General features: G+C 50.1%; 5 protein-coding genes across 5 annotated transcripts; 2 read left to right on the forward strand and 3 right to left on the reverse strand.

Moving 5' to 3' along the window:
• Nucleotides 1-4,881: 4,881 nt before the first annotated feature.
• GLOTRDRAFT_106715 (MFS general substrate transporter) lies at nucleotides 4,882-7,491 on the forward strand (the record flags this gene model as incomplete). Its single annotated transcript, XM_007869354.1, has 13 exons — nucleotides 4,882-5,006; nucleotides 5,058-5,144; nucleotides 5,200-5,326; nucleotides 5,381-5,466; nucleotides 5,564-5,686; nucleotides 5,766-5,932; nucleotides 6,034-6,165; nucleotides 6,221-6,275; nucleotides 6,342-6,360; nucleotides 6,415-6,508; nucleotides 6,633-6,801; nucleotides 6,864-7,314; nucleotides 7,360-7,491. The coding sequence occupies 13 exons, from the start codon at nucleotides 4,882-4,884 to the stop codon at nucleotides 7,489-7,491; spliced, it is 1,767 nt and encodes a 588-aa protein (XP_007867545.1).
• On the reverse strand, nucleotides 7,239-8,542 carry GLOTRDRAFT_116818 (uncharacterized protein). Its single transcript, XM_007869355.1, has 4 exons — nucleotides 8,400-8,542; nucleotides 8,148-8,339; nucleotides 7,878-8,089; nucleotides 7,239-7,824 (listed from the first exon to the last, which is right to left on the reverse strand). Exons 1-4 carry the CDS (start codon nucleotides 8,445-8,447, stop codon nucleotides 7,683-7,685), a joined length of 594 nt encoding a protein of 197 aa, XP_007867546.1. The 5' UTR covers nucleotides 8,448-8,542; the 3' UTR covers nucleotides 7,239-7,682.
• A 2,153-nt stretch (nucleotides 8,543-10,695) lies between these two features.
• Nucleotides 10,696-13,552, forward strand: GLOTRDRAFT_62763 (armadillo/beta-catenin/plakoglobin). Its single transcript, XM_007869356.1, has 15 exons — nucleotides 10,696-11,013; nucleotides 11,067-11,119; nucleotides 11,175-11,194; nucleotides 11,249-11,314; nucleotides 11,368-11,472; nucleotides 11,541-11,652; nucleotides 11,710-11,765; nucleotides 11,828-11,922; nucleotides 11,978-12,044; nucleotides 12,105-12,308; nucleotides 12,361-12,534; nucleotides 12,592-12,620; nucleotides 12,666-12,843; nucleotides 12,899-13,166; nucleotides 13,215-13,552. Exons 1-15 carry the CDS (start codon nucleotides 10,883-10,885, stop codon nucleotides 13,232-13,234), a joined length of 1,578 nt encoding a protein of 525 aa, XP_007867547.1. The 5' UTR covers nucleotides 10,696-10,882; the 3' UTR covers nucleotides 13,235-13,552.
• Nucleotides 13,513-16,826, reverse strand: GLOTRDRAFT_139578 (uncharacterized protein). Its single transcript, XM_007869357.1, has 22 exons — nucleotides 16,501-16,826; nucleotides 16,413-16,447; nucleotides 16,313-16,361; nucleotides 16,226-16,257; nucleotides 16,001-16,079; nucleotides 15,922-15,926; nucleotides 15,852-15,868; nucleotides 15,750-15,795; nucleotides 15,667-15,693; nucleotides 15,548-15,613; nucleotides 15,353-15,495; nucleotides 15,273-15,294; nucleotides 14,830-15,218; nucleotides 14,582-14,767; nucleotides 14,419-14,530; nucleotides 14,279-14,355; nucleotides 14,196-14,218; nucleotides 14,072-14,141; nucleotides 13,996-14,011; nucleotides 13,877-13,942; nucleotides 13,782-13,823; nucleotides 13,513-13,724 (listed from the first exon to the last, which is right to left on the reverse strand). Exons 10-22 carry the CDS (start codon nucleotides 15,597-15,599, stop codon nucleotides 13,687-13,689), a joined length of 1,236 nt encoding a protein of 411 aa, XP_007867548.1. The 5' UTR covers nucleotides 15,600-15,613; nucleotides 15,667-15,693; nucleotides 15,750-15,795; nucleotides 15,852-15,868; nucleotides 15,922-15,926; nucleotides 16,001-16,079; nucleotides 16,226-16,257; nucleotides 16,313-16,361; nucleotides 16,413-16,447; nucleotides 16,501-16,826; the 3' UTR covers nucleotides 13,513-13,686.
• Nucleotides 16,827-17,318: 492 nt separating this feature from the next.
• On the reverse strand, nucleotides 17,319-19,194 carry GLOTRDRAFT_139579 (uncharacterized protein; the record flags this gene model as incomplete). The annotated part of the gene is made up of 9 exons (XM_007869358.1): nucleotides 17,319-17,479; nucleotides 17,533-17,611; nucleotides 17,677-17,871; nucleotides 17,930-18,073; nucleotides 18,128-18,331; nucleotides 18,383-18,539; nucleotides 18,592-18,825; nucleotides 18,878-18,924; nucleotides 18,973-19,194. The coding sequence occupies 9 exons, from the start codon at nucleotides 19,192-19,194 to the stop codon at nucleotides 17,418-17,420; spliced, it is 1,344 nt and encodes a 447-aa protein (XP_007867549.1). The 3' UTR covers nucleotides 17,319-17,417.
• Nucleotides 19,195-19,566: the final 372 nt, after the last annotated feature.

Consider the following 19,566-nt stretch of genomic DNA (forward strand, 5'->3'; position numbering starts at 1 on the left):
CCCCCCCCCCCCCCCCCCCCCAAAGTCAACTTCACGTCAATTCCGACCCAACTTGCAAGTTGCAACGTAAGCGCGTTTGTCAATAAACAATAATCGACATGAGGTGGCCATTGGACGAGTCGTCTTCTTCGTACATCGGACGCTGACTCGGAAGGATGGCGCCAGCCAGGGTGATTTTACAGCAACTTGAACAAGGATATGGCGACTCAGTAGCGACGCGCACAGCGGCGATCATCCGCAGGCTCGCAGGGCGGCGTCCAAGTCGGGAATAGTGAGTCAAGGATAACGAAATCCACGACTCCACGTGCGGGCGGTATGAGCACAATTCTATACAGAGTATAATATAGCTGTCAGGCAGCATAATTATAGAGGTAACATACTTACACTACTCCGAAGTAGGATGGGCTAATATCTTCCAGGCGCGTCTCGGGAGGTATTCAACAAGGACTTACTTGTGGTGGAGCGGCATCGCTTACTGCACGCTGGACTGCCAACCGAACGTGAGCCGGGATCCAGGAATGCTCTTAATTCCAGCTAGTATCGGTGGTACGGCCAAACGAGAGTCAGGAGCTCCAAACTCACAGCGTTTGCTCCTGGTTCAGCAAAAGTCAGAGTGCGTATCGCATTCTCGCCCCAGTATTGTCACAATATTAATGCGACGGGGACAGGACGACGCTCACCCGCTGATCTCAAGAAAACCCTTGACGTGAATGCATAACTTGTGGCAAACACCCGAGCAATGCCCATATAAAGCTATGAGAGGCAGCATTTCAGGATCCATCGAGAATTCTTGACGATCAGCGTCAAGTCTGCAGAGGACAAGGACCGAGAACATGGCCCTAGGGTAGGTCGATCGCACTCCGATGTGTATCTATACTAGTAGTTGTTGTAAATCTGCAGTGGAGGATAACTGGGCCTAGTCGACTTCGCTCCCATCATGATGATGCCTCACCTAGGGCGGTATCATATCGGTACAGAGTCTGAGCTGTATATACTTGGGGGGAGTGGGCCAATGCTGTGCATGGCTGGTTACGAGTCCTGAGTCAGAGCTGGGCATAAGATACTCCCTATTTTACACTGTATATCATAGAGCTGACACAAATATTCCTATCTTTCTTGAAGTATTATTTGAATTTCACTAGACCTCTCAGGATCATCTTGTATATTCCTTGATTTGCTATAGAGCTCTGAATATATCATGGATTTCCCGCATTTTTCACAATTTTTCTGGCCCTTCTACAGCCTGCAATCAATTCCAGATACCAATGATGTAATGGCTCTGTGAACCTGCAGAGAGCCTATGTCATACAATGCAGGAGCCAATCAGAGTCCAGGAATCCAAACCGACGCGGCCCGCACCTCAGCCACTGACTACAAGCCACTGCAATAGTCAATTCCCACGATAAGCAATAAGAGTAAAACCGCCATGCGGACTAGGACAAGACACACAATCGATAAATTCACGAAAATATTGTTGTAGATCCGTATAGCATACGCCCCAGACTAGAGAAAATAAAAGAGAGATAAGACGAAGAATTGAGCCCGCAAATGAGCAAACAATGGTCCCAGAGACTACAAAAATGCGCCAAAAGTGGTTTTGTAGTCTCACATACAACCGGACTTCCAATTGGAGTTTCCAAAATGTAGTCTGCAATACAAAACAGAACTCCCACGACTTCTCGGCACAAACGGTTCTCACGGGGTACAACGTTCAGCATGCAGGCATATTTTGCGCGTAAGGACTCGACCTTTGTACCTCAGGACTCGTAACTCTAGGCGAATGGCTAGGTTATCCACGCAAAGGCGGTAAAGAGTCTCTCTGGCGAAAAGAAGGGGCTTTGCTGGACGTACTGGTTTCACTGACAGGCAACTCGCATCTCTTATTTCTGGAGGAGACCTGGATAGCATACCAAAACCCAAGGAAGGCGATCTTCCCCGTATCCCCCCCTTGTGACATCCCTGAAGGAACATGGGAGGCGTTGAAGACCACACTGAAACACAAGATATCTGTTGAAGGCCGTGAAGAGATCCAGAAACTAGTTGAGGAGCTCGGGATGAACTGGTCGCCATACATCAACAAACTTCAGACAATTCATCAAAGCAAGCAGTACGGACACGAGCAGTAGATTCATTGCAAAGTAGACAGACTCAACACTGTACATGTACACATAGAGGCGATAGAAATAATAGACAACGGACCCGCAGCATTGATAGGTAAATAAAAAATGTTAGCCAATTACAAAGGGCCGATGCACCCAGCTTCCACATGGGTAGCGACCCTGTACCAAATAATAAGGAATTAAACATAAAAGATAAAAGATAAAATGCTCACCTCTCCAAGACAGGCCATACAGCATCAAGATCTTCTGCCGGAAAATCAATAATGCGACAACCACTGTCACCCAGGTGAAACACCAAAAACTCTCCATACCACCAACGACCTTGACAATGGTGATAGATATCTTCATTACAGGTGCGATAGCGGAACTTGCTTGGTGTATAGTAAATTCGCGGACGAAACAGACCTTCGGCGCCCCAGTCTGCATCCCAAATGACAGATTGCAGGTGTCGTGACCATAGAAAATAATCCCGGATAAACCGAGGATCGCTGGACGGAGAGTCGATATCTTGATGATCGACGAAGACGAACAAGGGCGACGATAAACCCTCACAAGGGACTCGAAGGCAGCGAGTTTAAGTCGTCTAAGCAACATAACCCATGAATGAGTATATTTGAAAGACAATAATTAAATGAACACACCGTCACGAACATATACCGCACAATACACAAGAACCGGATGCTTGTCAATGGCACAGATCCAGTAAATGTCAGAACTATAGACTTAGAGGAAATCGAGCAAGACTCGCAACAACCAATCAGAAGACAGAAACACGAACCAACGCGGCGCCACCGACTACAAACCGCCACTGTAGTCAGTTCCCACGATAACAAGCCACAATCGTCGAAGCCCATGTACCAGAACGTCATATGATCACAATAAAATAACACAAATATTTACACAAGTCGATAGAGCATATTTATTCTTTCGTTGAAAAAACCAGCGAGAACGGTAAAAATCTCAAAGAGAAAATATCGAAAAAGTGTCAAATGACACTACAAAATGGTGTTTGTAGTCAGGTTGTAGTCTCCAATACAAGCGGGGTTTCAATCGGAGAATCAAATATGTAGTGAACACTACAGAAAGTAAAGTCTCACGCATAGTCGGCACGGAAATTCCCACGGGTACAACGTTCGGCACGCGCTCACTTTTGCCGGTAAGGACTCTTCCTTCGTAAACTCAGGACTCGTAAACTGCCGCGCCTGGGGTATATAATGCTCACTGTAATAGCCTCAGTGTGAGGGCAACCCACAAACGGATGTCCAATCATATCTGAATTTGTTTTAGAAAAATAGTGGCTGTCGGGACTTAGCTTGAAGGACCGATCAGTTACAGCTGACTGCAGAACGCACCGAGGATTCCTGCTCTACAGGGTGCTCCACAACGAAACAACCGCAAAACGACCGTAAGTGGTGAAATGTCTGCTCAGGAAGCTGACAATTACTCCTACTGTATTTGGCGGTTTTGATTGGCAGGCGCCCCAGCAGTAGAAATCTGAGGCGCGTCCATCGTTTTGCTGTAAGCTGTCGCTTCATTCAACTTCACCCGTGCACCCACTGACGTATTTTCCTGACGCGCTGGTCCTTTATCAACGATCGGGCCTAACTGGCATCTGCACCCGTCTGCGATTTACATACTTCCGAAGCAATAGCAGATTGCAACAGTAGCTATAGATTCTCGTTTCAAAAAGGAGAAGCGAACGATTTAGCTGATGGAGTCGATTTTATGGAACTCACTGCGGAAGGACCATTCACCTCGCCGCACGTACTTCCTCACTGACACGTTCTGTTGCGATTGAGGTCTGGCGACACAGGTCGCGCGCGAGGCCCCGACGGCCCTGCATGCGTCAGACAAGACGTCAGCAGATGGTCCACGACGCTCCAGGTGATGTTGTAAGTAACCTAATTATCTAGTATGAATGAACCTGTGTAGTACCACCCGCTACATATATCTCTGCCAAACGGTATCATTAGCCAATCAGCAATGAAGTCGGCACCGCCGGCAGGTTAGTGAACTGCGACGGCCGACAGACTCCGGACCGTAAACTGGAGTCTGGACTGTCCGATTTTCTCTTTCCCGTACTTGTGACCTAAGGATAAAGGAGATAATGAGTATATGGAACACGAGGTACGCCGACAGTCCGGCATTCTGAAATTACTCGCTGACCCCGATAGGAGCCGCGCTACAAATTAGGTCTCTGATTCTGCGCCTGCTGCAAGCGGGTGGTTTGGTTTACGTCGGAATGACCCCAGCTATGCGCCGGTTTTCGGAGTCGAGGCATCGATGATCACTTCGTAGGCTCAGCGCAAAGCCTTACTGCTGACTTTTGTCCAGAAGAACCTCGTAGAATTTGCATCTTGGGAACTCCAATTGAGTGAGAAATGTACTCTGTCCGTTCCCTGGCTTGCCGGCCATCACGTGGCGAGCGGCACCCCGTAATGATTTCCAGAAGTCTGCGCGACTCTGGTCTGTTTCTCCACAGTTTCCCCACTACTAATAGCAGACGTAGGAGAAATAAAGATGTTCGCGGACCCGCTTCCTTTCCCTGCTCTCCTTCCGTCCTCCCAATTAAGAGGTATTCATCATGATGGTCGCGTTTCACGCTGGTAGTGCAAAATCCTCTGCAGCTAGTTCTGCATTACAGAATGCCCGACAAGAAGAGCACGACGTAGAAGACGACAGGACCATAGTAGTGACGACTTCAGAAACGATTTCGTCCCATAGCAGACATCATTCGCCGTCCCCGATACCGACATACCAAATGAAAGGCGCGAAACCCCCGGCTGAGCTAACTGACCAGACCAATTTCCTACCAACAAGACAGGTCATAACCGTCTATCTCGGTCTGTCAGTGGCGCTGGCGTGCTCCTTCTTAGAACAAACAATGTGAGTGCTATGCCATGATCTACATCCCATCGGTTCTCAACTGTCATACAGTGTGGCTACCGCTCTCCCTCGCATAGCTTCTGACCTTCATTCGGGATCCGAGAGCTCGTGGGTTCCTACAGCGTATCTACTTACCAGGCATGTAACTATGTAACTCTTTGTCCCTGTCATGTCTAGCTAAATTGTCTGCTAGCCTCGCGTTTACTCCTCTGTATGGGAGATGGTCAGACATCTTCGGGCGCAAGGTTGTGCTACTCGCCGCCCTGGCAGTCTTCTTTATATTCTCTCTTGCATGCGCTTTGGCGCAGACCATGATCCAGGTATGGACCCTGAAAAAGCCCCATGATTGAAGGCTAATCCACGGATCTTATTAGCTCATTGTGTTCAGAGCGTTCCAGGGGATAGGCGGCGGAGGTAAAGTCATTTTGAAAATCATGTTGCAGTCTCCGTCCGTCTCACAGTTCATTGGTTATCAGCAATAATCACAGTAGTCCTGATCATGTAAGATATTTTTGTCTCTTCGTAGACCCGAATTAGCTCTCACTCTATTTTTATAGTGTCTCGGACATTGTCTCCTTGAAAGACAGGGGAAAGTATCAGGGCATAAATGAAGCTATTGCCGCCGTTTCAAACGGTGTAGGTCCGATTCTCGGGGGCGTGTTTTCGCAATACACTACATGGCAAGCTTCTTTATTTCCTCTAATTCCAAGTTGCTCGGTCCCGGTGATAACCAATGCCTTGCGCATACTGCTATCATAGGCGATGGGCATTTTGGCTCAATCTTCCCCTTGGCGGCGCGGCCATTGTAGTATGTCTATGGTTATTACCTCTCAAGAAGGTGCAAGGAGATATGAAGTCCAAACTCATGAAAATCGATTATGTTGGCTCTGGACTGACCATCCTGAGCTCTATTCTATTGCTTGTACGTTCGCTCCACCGCATGGAAAAGCCTGTGCTGAAGTTACTTCTAGATCGCCTTAACGTGGTGGGTACTGTCCGGGTACTCTTCGTGACGTTGTCTGAATAGAATCCGGCAGGGGTGGTGTCACCTACCCGTGGTTGTCAGCACAAGTGCTTGTTCCTCTGATTCTGGGCGTAATAGTGTTGGCTGGATTCGTGGTCTGGGAAGCACGATATGCGGCTCTGCCTATTGTGCCCGGTTAGTCCTCGACAGATCTTCATTGGTCGCTGTCTAACCCGTGTTCCTCCGGCAGTCCATATCTTCAAATATAGAACGGTCAACGGGGTGTACATCTCGACTCTATTGAAGTGAGGATTTTCTGTCCCGGTTCCGGTTGCGAGTTGCATTGACGACACTCCGCTATATCTTTGCAGCGGAATGACTTTCTTTGCCGTGAGTGTTGCCGGTACCGCGAATTAGTCTTCCTCTGATCTAGCCCCCATGTAGGTTTTGTATTATGTTCCTCAATTCTTGCAGTTGGTGCAAGGCGAGAAGCCGATGCAATCAAGTTTACTCTTGCTACCTTTCTTGTGCCCAATTGGTACGTGGATTGAACGCACTCGACGTCAATCGTGGCTGAAGACTGTCACAGCTTTTGTTGTATCTTTAGGAGGTCGGATAATGTCTAACCGTGTCACTTTCGCGTTTCTGACGCTTTTACCCAGGCCAGATAACGGCTCGGACAGGGATATACCGGCCCATGGTCATCCTGGGCTACGCTCTCTGGACTGTGGGTCAAGGTTTGCTGACCATGGTCAACGAGCACACCTCCAAAGGCCTCATTATCGGAGCATTACTGATCTGTGGATTGGCTTCAGGCTTCACCTTCCAGACGTAGGCACACGACTTACTGCCAACACTACTTTTGTCTGACGCACTGGGTGTTTGCATTGTAGGTCTTTGATTGCTTGTCAGGCAGCAGTGCCCAGACACGACATGGCAGTTGTCACGGGTGTCCGCATGTTCGTCCGTCTCTTCGGCTCCACCATCACGCTCGCTATCTGTGCCACCATCATCAACAATACTCTCCGGACCGCCCTGCAGCCTCTCAACCTGTCGAGTGACCAACTTTCCGCTATTCTCAACGATCCCACGATCATCAATGCCAATTCATACTCCACATCCACGATACAGCTAAGTGACGCTGACCGAAGCGCTATAGTTGCGGGATATTCGAAGGGGTTCACGCGGGTGTTCTATCTTACGGTCGCGTATACGATCATCGCAACGCTCGCTGCCGTCTTCCTCATACAGCAGCACGAGTTGAAGAGGGCGGATGACGATGAATTGAAGAAAGCAGCCGAGGAACTCCTGAGGCAGAAAAAGATGCGGAAGTCGGGTAGTGGAGTAAGTGAGAAGGTCCTAGAGGAGGGGAATAGCGCACACGGTCAGGCCGGTAACATCGAGGCGGAGAAAACCGGTGAAGGTCAGGCGTGTGCTAGCAGCGGTGCCAGCACTGTGGCTGGTGGCGAATACGCAGAAGGAAACCGATATAGTCCTGCGGGCGAGGAAATGAAAAAGTAGCGTACTTCAAGATGATTCGTTTCTCGAGTATCTCGTATTGGTCGAGAGACGTTGGCACGCTCAGCACTTGTAGCAAAAACGTATAGGTCCAATTAGAGATAGTACTAGACACGGTAGCACCGGCATAGAAGTCTAGAACACGTTTCCTTACTCGTACAGGATAGAATACATTCTCTTGGTGTCCTCGCGTATTACTGGCGTGATTGCTTGAGCTCCTCCTTCATTTCCTCCGTGGGGAACTTTGCAAACTCGTCTTTCAATTTGTCAATGGGAGCCGTGAGGAATGCGACGAGCGTCTCGGAAGGCGGCTGATTGGGTGCAGAAGGATGAGCCCTGAGAAGACAATACTCAGCAACCGGAGCTAACCATGTATTCTGGATACTCACCTCGTCGGAACAAACTTCTTGGTTCTCTTAAAGTCTGCTGCTGCAGCTTTGCTCCCTTCTTCACCAAGACAAGGCTCCAGCAGGGGCAAATCCGTGAGTTCCTCATCATCATTGTGCGGGTGGAGGTGGTCCATAACCTGGGTGATGACCTTGTCATAATCAGCCGTTCCGGCTGTAAGCGACTCGAGGTCGTATAGATATTCCTTTACTTTCTGCGATTGGACGCCTCGTTACAATTGAATCATGAAACCCGATAGCGAGTTAACCTACCTGATGTTCCGCGCGGTCGTGATCGGCCAGTTGACGTCCCTTCTCACCGAGGTGTTTTTCCATCAACGGGTAGACGACGATCTCCTCACCGACGGCGTGCCGTGCGACCTCCCAAGTTAATTGGCGGGCCCATCGTGCCTGAGCGTCTGGGTCTCCTGCCGCTGCCTTGTAGGCATCGTGATACTCATACATCTGAAGATAGCGTCGTGGCTCCTGCCTCGCTGGCTTTCTGCGTGCATCATTTCAACGTACCTCCTGGTGGTCGTCCTTGATGGCCTCAGTCAAAGTCTTTCCCGCCATACCTCTGAACTGTACGCTCGCCGCCGTGAAAGCTCTAGGGAATGTTTGATACGAAGGGTAGCGCAGAGACCGAGATGACTGGAGCAGAAGACGAGTGAGCATTGATAGCGGTCCTTCAAGCGTCCTATAACTAAGTTTATAAAGGACCCTTGGCTTGGTAAAGCAATCGAAATGACGGCGGCCCAACCAACAAGACGACTGCACTGACGTCGTGATCGACGACGGCGGCCAATGAGCGTGTTTGCATTTCCGCATGACGTAGACAGCGGCGATGAGATCTGCCGTTCCCGCCGGCCAATACGGTGGCGGTGACCGCCATGTTGCTCCCTACCAAACGGGCGGGATGTGGCAGGCCGACAATGGTCCCAAGAATGATTAATTAATAAGGCCAAAGGCACTTGCTCGTGCTCATTCATTCAAGTGCAATTATATTTCTAACCCATTATAAAGCATACATTCGACGATCTGTCAAAAACACAGCATGGTTAGCACGCAGCGCACATTAGCAAGGAGCGAACAGCAGGAGAGAAGCCGGGTGTTGGAAAAGACACTGTAAGGTATTCCCTCGTTTATCGAGACTTACTAGGGGCGCTGATTGCAAGCTCTTATGGCGGTTTAGTCCAACAGTACTGCAAACGTGCACATGCCTTCATTTGAAGACGCGAGGACCAATCGTCTGGTTTATCAGTGTTTTGGACCGACCGAGGAACTGTGTAGTGGCAGACCTTGGGAAACCCATACCCGATGGGCATTGCGCAGCCGAAGCTGAGTTCATGAATCAGTAATGCACTTTCGGCCGAAACATAGCGGCAGTTCAGGCATTGCTTGCTGATCAATGCGTATTAGGAGTCTCGACTCAGCAAATCAGGTGCGTCAGCTGCTCCAGATAGGCCGACCAGTTCGCAACCCGAGGCAGATCGCGCATGATCCGCTGCGACTCTGGCGAGAATAAGAGTTCGACCAAGGCCGGAGGAAGACGGTGCAGCGGTAAACTTTGCGTGCGAAGTTTACCGTCAAACGATGACAGAAACTAAGACGAACAACAAGAAGCTTGTGGACACATGTGAAGTTCTAATACAAATATACAGCTCAGAACTCACAAGATAGCGAACTGGCAAGGCGAGGTAAGCATCGACGACTATGGTAACTTGGTCGGTAAATCTGAGGACTCTTCGTTTTCCCCCGGTCATAACAACCCTGACCTGGCGCGAGAATGCTCCGAGGAGTCAGGACAGCTAATTTCCGATCGCAAACCTTAGGCCCAGTGAATACCCACTTGAACGGTCGGTACCGAAGTGTCCTAAAAGTGTCCTAGAACTCACCGTTGTATACCTACCACACCATATATACAGCAGTTCTAAACGGATATCAGCCGCCGAGAGCGAAAACCTCTTGAAGGAAGCCCCGGAGCCACTCCAAGATCCGCAGCAACGGTAAGAATTCAAATTCGTCGTACGCGCTAATGGCGCAGTACGTTCCCTCGAGTCCGCCGAAAAGGAAGATGGACGGACCTTAGAAGTATATATGTCCGTGCTCCCCGGAAGTCTGCAGCTCCATGGGTCTGCACTGTACAGGGTTGACGGCGGATGAGAGGTGCGTGCTATCGCAGCTCCGTGTGATTCCAGATCACCTAACCCGTGTTGCTAAAGTTTCTAATGCTCGTTCCCCAGGCGAAGCTGGCAGAAATGCCTTCAAAGATAGGGAGAAGGACCTATAGCTAACTCCATGAGGCTTGGCAATGCCGGTGATAGGACGCAGTGACCCGACCGAGCGAGGAGATTTCGAAGAGCAGTCCAAGTCAGAATCGAGAGCACACGGTGTCCGTCGGTACCAACGTAACTACTCACAGCTTCGGGTACTTATCTGTTGGAACATATGCCGAGGGAAGACTCCGAGTGTTGTCACCGGGAAGTGCCAAGCCATTGCGCGAAGGCATAGTTTAACGACTTCAGCATTTTACACCCACACAACTGGCGACGAGTTTCTGACGGTAAGCAACAGTCCATTCCGAACACGGATCGTCGTGGGGAGTGATAGCGATCCACCGACGCGTCGGACGCTGAAGCGAATGATGATCTGGGTAAGAACTTACTAAGAAGAGCGAATTGCACCGTCAACGTACTGATGAATGCGAAGTCGTCACCTTGTCGGAGTATACACGGCCATGAGCTCGGAGATTCCAGAAAATTGCATGGTGGACAGTAAGCCGTAAGGAACGCACTTTCTGCCTTGCCGGCGAATGGTACCAGCAGCAGTAGGGCAAAAAAGCAGAGGTCCGCGCTCGTCAAGCTCAAGCTTCAAGTGGGCGTTTAGAGCCAATTTGAATCTGGTGGACCCAAATCAGGCAAGGGCGCCCCGACGCGTAGTCACGTGGTTGGTAGCACTGACCGTCCCTCGTGTCACTGTCATACTCGGTTTTCTTGCATTCCTGTGCCATGAACGACGATTCCGGGGACGAATACCCTGATGCGCCGCTGGACGGAGGAAACTTTGGGAGCCTACCGACTAGTACGACTATACAGGCCTTGAAGAATACGGTGCTGAAGTCTCATGGTCGACCACCATGGTGAGTTGCCGCACTGACCGCGAAGGCTTCAAACCGTAATGCGTGTCATGTAGGTACGGTGAAGACGGTCAGCCAATATCGGACGCGTTTCTCATTGGAATAGCTGGTATGTCGCTGCAGAGCCCGGAATATTGCGTGGTAGTCCTAAGAATTTATAACAGGCGGGTCTGCGAGCGGAAAGGTCCGCCCATGCTTTCTGTTATCGGGGCACGTCTAAGCTTTGATGCTCGAGTAGACCCACGTAGCGCGCCAGATCGTCCAGTCACTCGGATCGATACCCACTGTAGTGATCTTGTCTCAGGTATGGGCATATGTCTTAATATCTCCCCGTCTACGACCGACGGCATCGGGTAGGATAGCTTCTACAAACGGCACACTCCCGAAGAGGTCGCCCTTGCTATGGATAACAAATACGACTTTGATCATCCGAGCGCTCTAGACATGCCCATGTTTGCACAGGTACGTCTGCTGCAGACAGGGTGATTCAACATGGAAGACCTACGTTGAAGTAACTCGTGTGGCCGTAGTGCCTTATGGACCTTAAGAAGTGTCGACAGACAAATGTGCCCGTCTATTCATTCACGGAACATCAACGATTGGATGAGACACAATATTTGTACGGCGCTGCTATTGTAATTGGTGGAACAGCATTTCGCGTCGACTGACGCTTCGGACATTGACTCGTTCTTGTAATAGCCGAGGGGATCATGGCCCTGCAGGACCCGGCACTGCGAGCCCTTTACGATCTCAAGGTGCGTGATACTCCGCCGTGCAAACAGAAACGCAACGGATGTTAATTGCCGCTGCAAGGTAGATATTTGTTCAATGCGATTCTGATCTCATGCTCGCTCGTCGGATCCGACGTGATGTCAAAGAGCGCGGCAGGAGTGTCGATGGCATTCTGGACCAGTGAGTTCATCTTCCTGTTTCCCGCTGCACAGGCGTGGTCTTACCCAGCCTGTAGGTATCTCCGTTACGTGAAGCCCGCATATGATAATTTCGTCTTCCCCACGTCTCGCTATGCTGACATTGTATGTCCCCCTTCGTCTGATGCGAGCGCATACTTCGATAGATGATACCGCTCCGGACAGATTGTACCCGGCTCTGACAACCATGTCGCTATTGAGTTGATCTCGACGCACATACGGAGGCAGTTGCACGAGCGTGCGAGACGTTTCCGGCCGAAGATGGTGTCTAGGCGGCCCACCGGCCTATCCCCGCCCTCGACAGTCATGAGTAATGTGTCGGACCGGCATCCAAATCTGATTCTATTGCCGCAGACACCCCAGCTTCAAGTAAGAGATTGTTTTCTCCAGAGAATGATCGGAATTTAACGGCTCACGACAGGGGATATACACTATTCTGCGGGATGAGACGACGTCGAAGCAGGACTTCATTTTCTTCGTAGATAGGTTAGCAACATTGCTGATTGAAGCCGCCGTCGAGCTACTGCCTTTCCGGCCCAAGTCGGTGGAGACGCCGTGTGGAGTAGAGACGCCTGGTAAAGAGCTTGATGCTGGTGTAAGGATGGTATGCTATCGTCCCGTCAAACTCATACTGACTCGACTCCCGTCTCAGAACGTCTGTGGTGTTACCATTCTACGGTCGTGAGTCATTTTCCTGGTTTACTGTCAGTAGTCTGATGTGTATAGAGGCGGCCCGCTTGAACGCGGTCTTCAGCGCGTCATCAACGATGCCCTTCTTGGATCTCTGCTCGTGCAAACGGACTCCGCGACTGCAGAGCCGTTGCTGCTGCACGTTATGCTCCCGGTATGCATCAGAGATAGGGCGCAAGCAAAAGACACTTGGGCATTTCTGCTAGATGCTCAAGTGAGAAATATTCGCAGCCCCAGATTCTACCGCCTGACCACCGGTACCCCTTTAGATCGGTACAGCAGCATCAGCCTTTATGGCTATCCGTGTCCTTCTGGATCACGGCGTTCGTCAAGACCACATCGTATTCATTACCTTCCTAGTCGCGCGCGACGGTGGGATATCCACCTTACGACGAGCATTCCCGGAGGTTCGGATAGTGACCGGCGCTGTCGATGCGAACTTGCGTGAACTTTGGATTGAAGAGCCCGCCAATGAGAGCGACACTTTGGTTCGTCGCAGGAAGGTTTGGGTCATCGAACCTGGCATGGGTCAAATAGGTAGGTCGTGCGGGTTTGGCAGATTTGTGGCTCATTCCTTCGTTCCAGGGGATCGGTACTACCTATAGGCATGCATACGCAAGAACCTAGCATAGTATACACATCTCTCCGTGGAAATCCAGATTTATAACATTGGTTCGAATTGTCGCAGAGTTGCCAGCGCAGGGTATTTGCGGAACCGAACCAGGCAACAGAAGGGTGTCATAAATATTACAACTGCAGTCGTTTTCATCCATAGTAGGGTAGCGATACGGATAGGATAGTATGAAGGTTAAACGCTACGACACGCGAAACTAGCAGTAGGTTATTATGAAAGAACCACAAAGGATTGTACAGATTATGTAGCTGGTGGTAGTGTGCGCCGGAACAAATCTATATGAGAAGAAAATGAGGGGTATTCTTACAATAATGCAAGGTATATGCGCGAAGTCCATGAAGTGAAGGTTGCTTGCAGTCGACGAGAGTGGTCCGGATTCTAACTCTATTGTGCGTTAATGTAACAGATATCCAAGGAGAGGCTCTATGTACAGATGGCCAGAGTCTCGGAGACGTCGGAGCCTAGGAAGGACATTCGTACGTTAGGATGTACTCGTATTCCTGGAATATACTTCCCACCTGGGTAGAACCAGAACGAGACGGCGATGATGAAATATAAACCTGAGTATGAATGTAGCCTCCGACGGATTCAAGCGGAGAAAATCAACACGTACACATCAGAATGACGCCTTCCAACCAGTTTGACTTGCCGTCCTGTACAACAGAGCTCATGGTATGGACTATGGGGTAATCATCAGGTGCCGAAATGAGTAGTCGACGGTGGATGACATACCTGAAATGTACAGAACCTGGGTAAGATGTAACGTGTGAGAGCGCGATCCCAAGGCAAAGTACCGGCTGATACTTACCACGGACTCGAAGGGGTCGAAGAGTAACGCCAAGGGCTTGTTGAGCACCCACCCCAGGAGGACAATGAAGCTGCACTGTATGTTAAACCTAGCCTTTGGGGTCGACGGAATAATTATAACTCACGGGATGACGAATAGTGCTGTTTGCTATTTTCCGGAACAATCAGCCAGGCTGGCTATTTCAGTGTATGAAGGTTTTGTACTTACAACGGTTGATCCGACTGCAACACTGATACTCAACGTCAGCTCATCTTTCACTGATGTGTTGATGGCAGTGACACATTCTACGAAAGGACGCGGCACATTTACGCTCAGTATCCGTGCTACGCCAGGCGGTAAGTACATACCCGCTATCGATCCCACCGCAGGCAAGAGAATGAGCGCGATCCAAGTCTTGCTGATATGGGTAGAGATACCGTCCATCGACTCCACCAGCTGATCAGCGTTGACCGAAACCATCTACAAGGCAACAGTTAAGAGTTATACATGTATGTTGGCCCAAGTACGCACAACTGTTACAGCCGTTAGGAGGGCCAGAGTCATGAGCCAGCTTAATTGAGGGTGCTTGTCAGTACGCTCGGAATGCTCCACGTCCGTCGGTCGGTCCTCATCAGCCGTGGTAGGGTTTGTTCCTCGGACCCCACTTTGGCGGGAGTCCGAGTGTTCAATACGTTTCTCGTCGGCCTTTTCATCGAGCTGAAGCAAGGCGATCGCAATTAGCGTCCGACTGAGACTGATCAATGATGATCAAAACCAACCACTACGATTGTCTGTCTGTCGTCAGCATAGTACGACTGGACAAGCCTGACAGTGGGATCCACGTCCGGCGCCCGCACAGCGCCCCTTGACGCAATGGTGTCCGAATCCCTCCCAACGACGGTCGCACTATCCTCCCCGGTGAGGTCCACGTCGCTCGTCGAACCAGTGTTTGAGAGCGAGAAAGATCTCCTGGACCGGACACTGCAACAATACATGGTGTCTGTATCCTTTCGAAGGACTTGGGGCTCATTGATATCCTTAAGCGTTACCGTGCTGGGTGACGACTTGGGCAAGTCGACGACCCGCGAGTGCGGCATGCTTTTCTTGAGGCGGTCTTGGTAAAGATGCGTATGGGAGTATAGTTGGAATAGAAGGTATGACGCGTAGGCTGCGGAACGTGATATTGAACGGGAAATCGAAATTACAGAGTAAACACACTCACTCAACAGAAGGATGATAGAAACCTTGGATCAAAAGACTACATCAGCAGTGGAATAGTCTTCATTAATATGATTGGCATACACCATGGCTCATCCGCAAGAGATCCACCTTCTGCTCATCAAATATCTTCTCGCTCGCTCGTCCGATAGTGAAATGGTACGCGCACGGCAGAAGCACAGCGCTGACACTGATGATCAACAGCGACGACTGTACATGCGTGGCGGCTGGATGACCAGAATGGTTATTGAGTGATCGCGACATTCTCAACGGACTTACTTGGATCGAACCCTTGCTCGGTGAACCGCAGGCCACCAGCGAAGAAGCACATTCCCAGGACAAGGACTTGGGGGATGCCCCAGTAAGTAGTGAGGCTGAGACGAACTAAATGGACATACGAAGCTTGCTCAAAATCGATCCCACCACTGCCCGAAGAAATTATCAAACCATAAATTTATCACGCGGAGGACGAAAAGCCTACAGGACGACTGCACGACACGCAACTCGCACTTACGCAGTGCACTTATCTGAAGTGAGTATGTCAAACACCTCTTCCATCACGAAGATAGTCAAGTATTCGTACCGCAAATACTAGTTCCACACTGACGGCACGGTAATACCATATCAGCGCTTCCCCTGCGCAGCCAGGACATCAATGAAAAGCTCACATGTTACTCTATAGAGATAGATTATCTAGCTCAGCTATTTCGCAGAGTACACCCAAGGTCCAGCTTACCATGCTTGCGTTTAACAGGCCAGTGCGTGAGCCGCCGATTCTTATAGCAAGTTCGCGGGTCGCGAGGTCATGTAACTGAAAACAACCGCACGATATCGTTCAGACGTTCCATAGATCAGAATAAATGGAAGATGAAAACCGCGAAGAAAGCGAAGACGGCGACGACATGGCGTTATCCTAGCAGCAATTGGCAGAATGGTGGTCAGGATAGCAGTACTTACTTTGACAAGAGGGATCATTGATAGGACACAGACTGCGCAACATGAATTAGCATGAATTAGATACAAGATGATCCTCGATATTCTTACAAATGAATATTAAGGCACTTGATCCGACTAGTGTAAATTCTAGAATCCACTGGATGGGATATGTCAGCTAGGGTGGCCCGCAAAGCGAACCTCTACCCACCGAGACAGGAATGAGAACGAGCAGCACATTGAGCCCTGCATCGGCCGTGAATGGTTGAGCACGCACGATTAGAGATTGCGGTACTCACAAGAGTCCAAGACAATGACTCTCCAACCATCCCATGGATGTTTGGCGCATCTGCCAGGTGACCCAGACTTGTCAGCTTCGGGTGTCTTCTTTTCTAGGTCAGACTGTGCGTCTGGCGACTGCTTCCGCTTAGAACGAGAAGGCCAGCACCAGAAATCAAAAGCACGACTCTGCTGTTGCCTTTCCGTGCCATCCGAACGACCAGAATCAAGCACAAGCTGTGAAGTTGAGGTGCAAGAGTAATTCGAAAAGCTGGTGTCGAAGCGTTCCAGTGGCATAGGTCTCGTTAAATGAAAGTGGGACCCGTCGGGGGATGGGGTATTAGTGGATGTGGGTGTATGCGCGTAAGGTAGCATGGCGTTTTGACTGATTAGCGGTGAATATAATTATAGGACAGTTGTCGAGAAGGACGTCCTCCGAGGCCGCTGAAACGAGTTGGCGCCTCCACACTACTGGTCGGCTTCATCACGTGACAAATGGAAGCATCGCAAGCGATCACGAAGAACGTCTACCCCGGCATCCGCGATTTACCCTCTTTTCATTCTTCGGACGGGATCCGAACGCCGCAGCAGTCTTCAAGACAGAACGGACGCGGGTATATAGCCATTATAGGGAATACAGTGAGGATACCAGGCGAAAACATCGTGAGCAGGCAAAGGATGGTGAAGGATCAATTACAACCCTCTGTAACTGCCTTATAAGGCATGTGGAGGACCATTACAGGAAACCCTTTGCGGATCAATAATTATCCGGTACATCGCAGCGTAAAATTAGACTGGCTATGAATACAACGAGCATAGTATTACAACAATAATGTCACCCCACAGATCCATAAATACGGAATAACCTGGTCTAGACGAGACGAGAGACAAAAGAGGAAGGCTCAAACATACAACATTGCTTCTGTCAAGTGGAATGTTAATCGTTCGTTTCTGTAACATGCATTCCTAGCTTGTTCGCAAGCGTCTCCATGTATACCTCTGTGAGTGATGTTAGTGGAACCTGTTGTTAGGAGAAGATAAAGGATACGGACCTGTCTCGTGCCGCAGGGTCCAGTATTCGTGAAGCAATTCCCCCAGCTCTGCTTCACTCTGCTTGAGATGTCTTGCTTTCTAGATCGATGCAAAACGGTCAAGAGTAAGCACAGTCCTAGCCAAGCTACCCACACTTGGCGCACCTTCTCCTCCAGCAGGTTCGCTTCCGCTCTTAGCTCCTCCATCTGCTTATCGTTATCTCTACGCTCGGCAGCCATCTGTTCGTAGTCCCGCTGCAGTCTCTCAATAGTTTGTTGACTAGCAAGCCGCTTCTCGGCGGCATGCTTCTGAGCCCGTTCTAGCTTCTCTTCTGCGTTCAGAAGCTGCTGTCGGACGCGCTGTGGAAATACGACTACAGTCAGAAGGCGGCCAAATGACCAGGGAGATGGCTTCAACCTCATGTCTACGCTCTAGATCACTCTTCTCAATCTTTTTCTTCGTCAGCTGCTCCTTGAGTTCCGCGAGCTCCTGTTGGGAACTCTCCAGAATATTGACTTCCTTCGCCACAGTTTGTAGTTGTTCGACGCAGGATCGTATCTCCTGTTCATTGGGTTCTCGTTTAGAGGTGTGCTAACTGAATCATAAGGAACGCACCTTGTCAATATTCATGATGACGTTGATCTTGATCTTGAGATCTCGTATCTTGGCCTCGTTCGCGGCCAACGTCTGCTTGTCCTCGGCAGCCGTAGCTCTCATTGAAGCGACGTTTCTTTTAATCCGCTCAGGAGATTGAACGATCCGTGAACGCTTGTGTGAAATAGACTCGACGACAACGGAGATCTCTTTATTCAAGTTGTCCTGCAGATGGTCAAGTATTCTAATCCTAATACATACAGACACACTGCTCACCTTCCGTTGAAGCACTGCCGCTTTCTCGGCCTTCAGTTTATCAATTTGCTTCACGAGATCTGTGTGAACGTCCTTATATGCCACCAGCTTCGCTGCAATAGCGATCTGCTCCTGACGCAACTCCTCACACCGAGGTTCGTCTTCCGCCCTCTTCGCCCTTGTGCGGTTCGTTCATACGATGCTGTCCCCGAATATGATTATGCACTTACTTGATAGCAGCAAGCTTAGCCTCCATCTCAGCCAGATCGCCGGCTGCCCTCTCCCGCTCCGCCTCTAACGCCGCGTCGTTCTGCCGCACTTGTGCAATGGTGGGCGCACATTGTTCGTGGAACTTGACCAGGTTAATGAAAGCGGAGAGGATCAGGCGAGTCCGTTCCGGCTCAGGGAAGTGGATGTCTTTCGCACAGAAATCAGGGAATCGTGCAGCTGTCGCAAATCGAGTTCTAACATTTATTGAGATTTCGGTAGCAAGAGTCAAGAGCAGCTGAACCTCACATATGGTGTAATAGGAAGTTCTGCGTGAGGCTTTGGCTGTAGAGATCCTAGACTCTCGTTAGGTGGGGCAAGTGGCTTATTTGCTAGTGACGCACCGCATTCGCACTGTCCAGCGTTGCAATAGCGGCGTTGACAGACGGCTTCAATGACTCTTGGGTAATACCGGTGACTTGCTGGAGGCAAGCTGTGTAGACGCTCATTACGAACTCGGAAGACGGTCTGATGAGTTGTTCTTGGCTAACGGAGAAGGACCATCCATCCAGAGCCTCCATAATCTCGTGTATTGGCATAGAGGGGTACCAGTACGGGCTGGACATGTTGTAGGTATACGGCAGCGGATGGTTCGCTTCGTGCACCAAGGGCCACAATGTGCGGCGTTGTACGCAGAAGACGACCGCGTCGGGGTCACAAACACTGTGACTTGTGACTGTTCGCGTTTCATTGAGTCGACTTCCCACGCCTCCGCTCAGTGTTCTTTCACTAGCAGTTCTGTCAGGAGTCTTTGGGAAGAGTCAATTCTGCTGTCGCGCTCCTAACTATCGAGGCTAAGCAACTTCGCTCGATGTAATTTAATCACAATCATAAGTATGCTCATGGTTGCGGAGGGCTTCTCTTCGCGACCAGTCGCACATAACCGCAATCATGATAAGTGGCCTGCACAGGTCAAATCGCAGTGGGCACTGGGCAGA

The sequence above is a fragment of the Gloeophyllum trabeum genome (assembly GCF_000344685.1).
Source record: "Gloeophyllum trabeum ATCC 11539 unplaced genomic scaffold GLOTRscaffold_00009, whole genome shotgun sequence".
Classification (NCBI taxonomy): domain Eukaryota; kingdom Fungi; phylum Basidiomycota; class Agaricomycetes; order Gloeophyllales; family Gloeophyllaceae; genus Gloeophyllum; species Gloeophyllum trabeum.

Excerpts from the sequence above, each read along its gene's own strand:
- GLOTRDRAFT_116818 (XM_007869355.1), bottom strand. The coding sequence starts at position 8,447 with ATGGCGGGAAAGACTTTGACTGAGGCCATCAAGGACGACCACCAGGAG. Across the intron at positions 8,340-8,399 it reads TCAAGGACGACCACCAGGAG|ATGTATGAGTATCACGATGC; the intron begins GTACGTTGAAAT and ends CGCTATCTTCAG. Across the intron at positions 7,825-7,877 it reads AAGAAGTTTGTTCCGACGAG|GGCTCATCCTTCTGCACCCA; the intron begins GTGAGTATCCAG and ends TTGTCTTCTCAG.
- GLOTRDRAFT_139578 (XM_007869357.1), bottom strand. The coding sequence starts at position 15,599 with ATGTGCTTCTTCGCTGGTGGCCTGCGGTTCACCGAGCAAGGGTTCGAT. Across the intron at positions 14,356-14,418 it reads TGCGGTGGGATCGATAGCGG|AATGTGTCACTGCCATCAAC; the intron begins GTATGTACTTAC and ends GTCCTTTCGTAG. Across the intron at positions 13,824-13,876 it reads GGAAGGCGTCATTCTGATGT|GTTTATATTTCATCATCGCC; the intron begins GTACGTGTTGAT and ends ATTCATACTCAG.
- GLOTRDRAFT_62763 (XM_007869356.1), top strand. The coding sequence starts at position 10,883 with ATGAACGACGATTCCGGGGACGAATACCCTGATGCGCCGCTGGACGGA. Across the intron at positions 11,473-11,540 it reads ACATGCCCATGTTTGCACAG|TGCCTTATGGACCTTAAGAA; the intron begins GTACGTCTGCTG and ends GTGTGGCCGTAG. Across the intron at positions 11,923-11,977 it reads GTCGATGGCATTCTGGACCA|GTATCTCCGTTACGTGAAGC; the intron begins GTGAGTTCATCT and ends CCCAGCCTGTAG.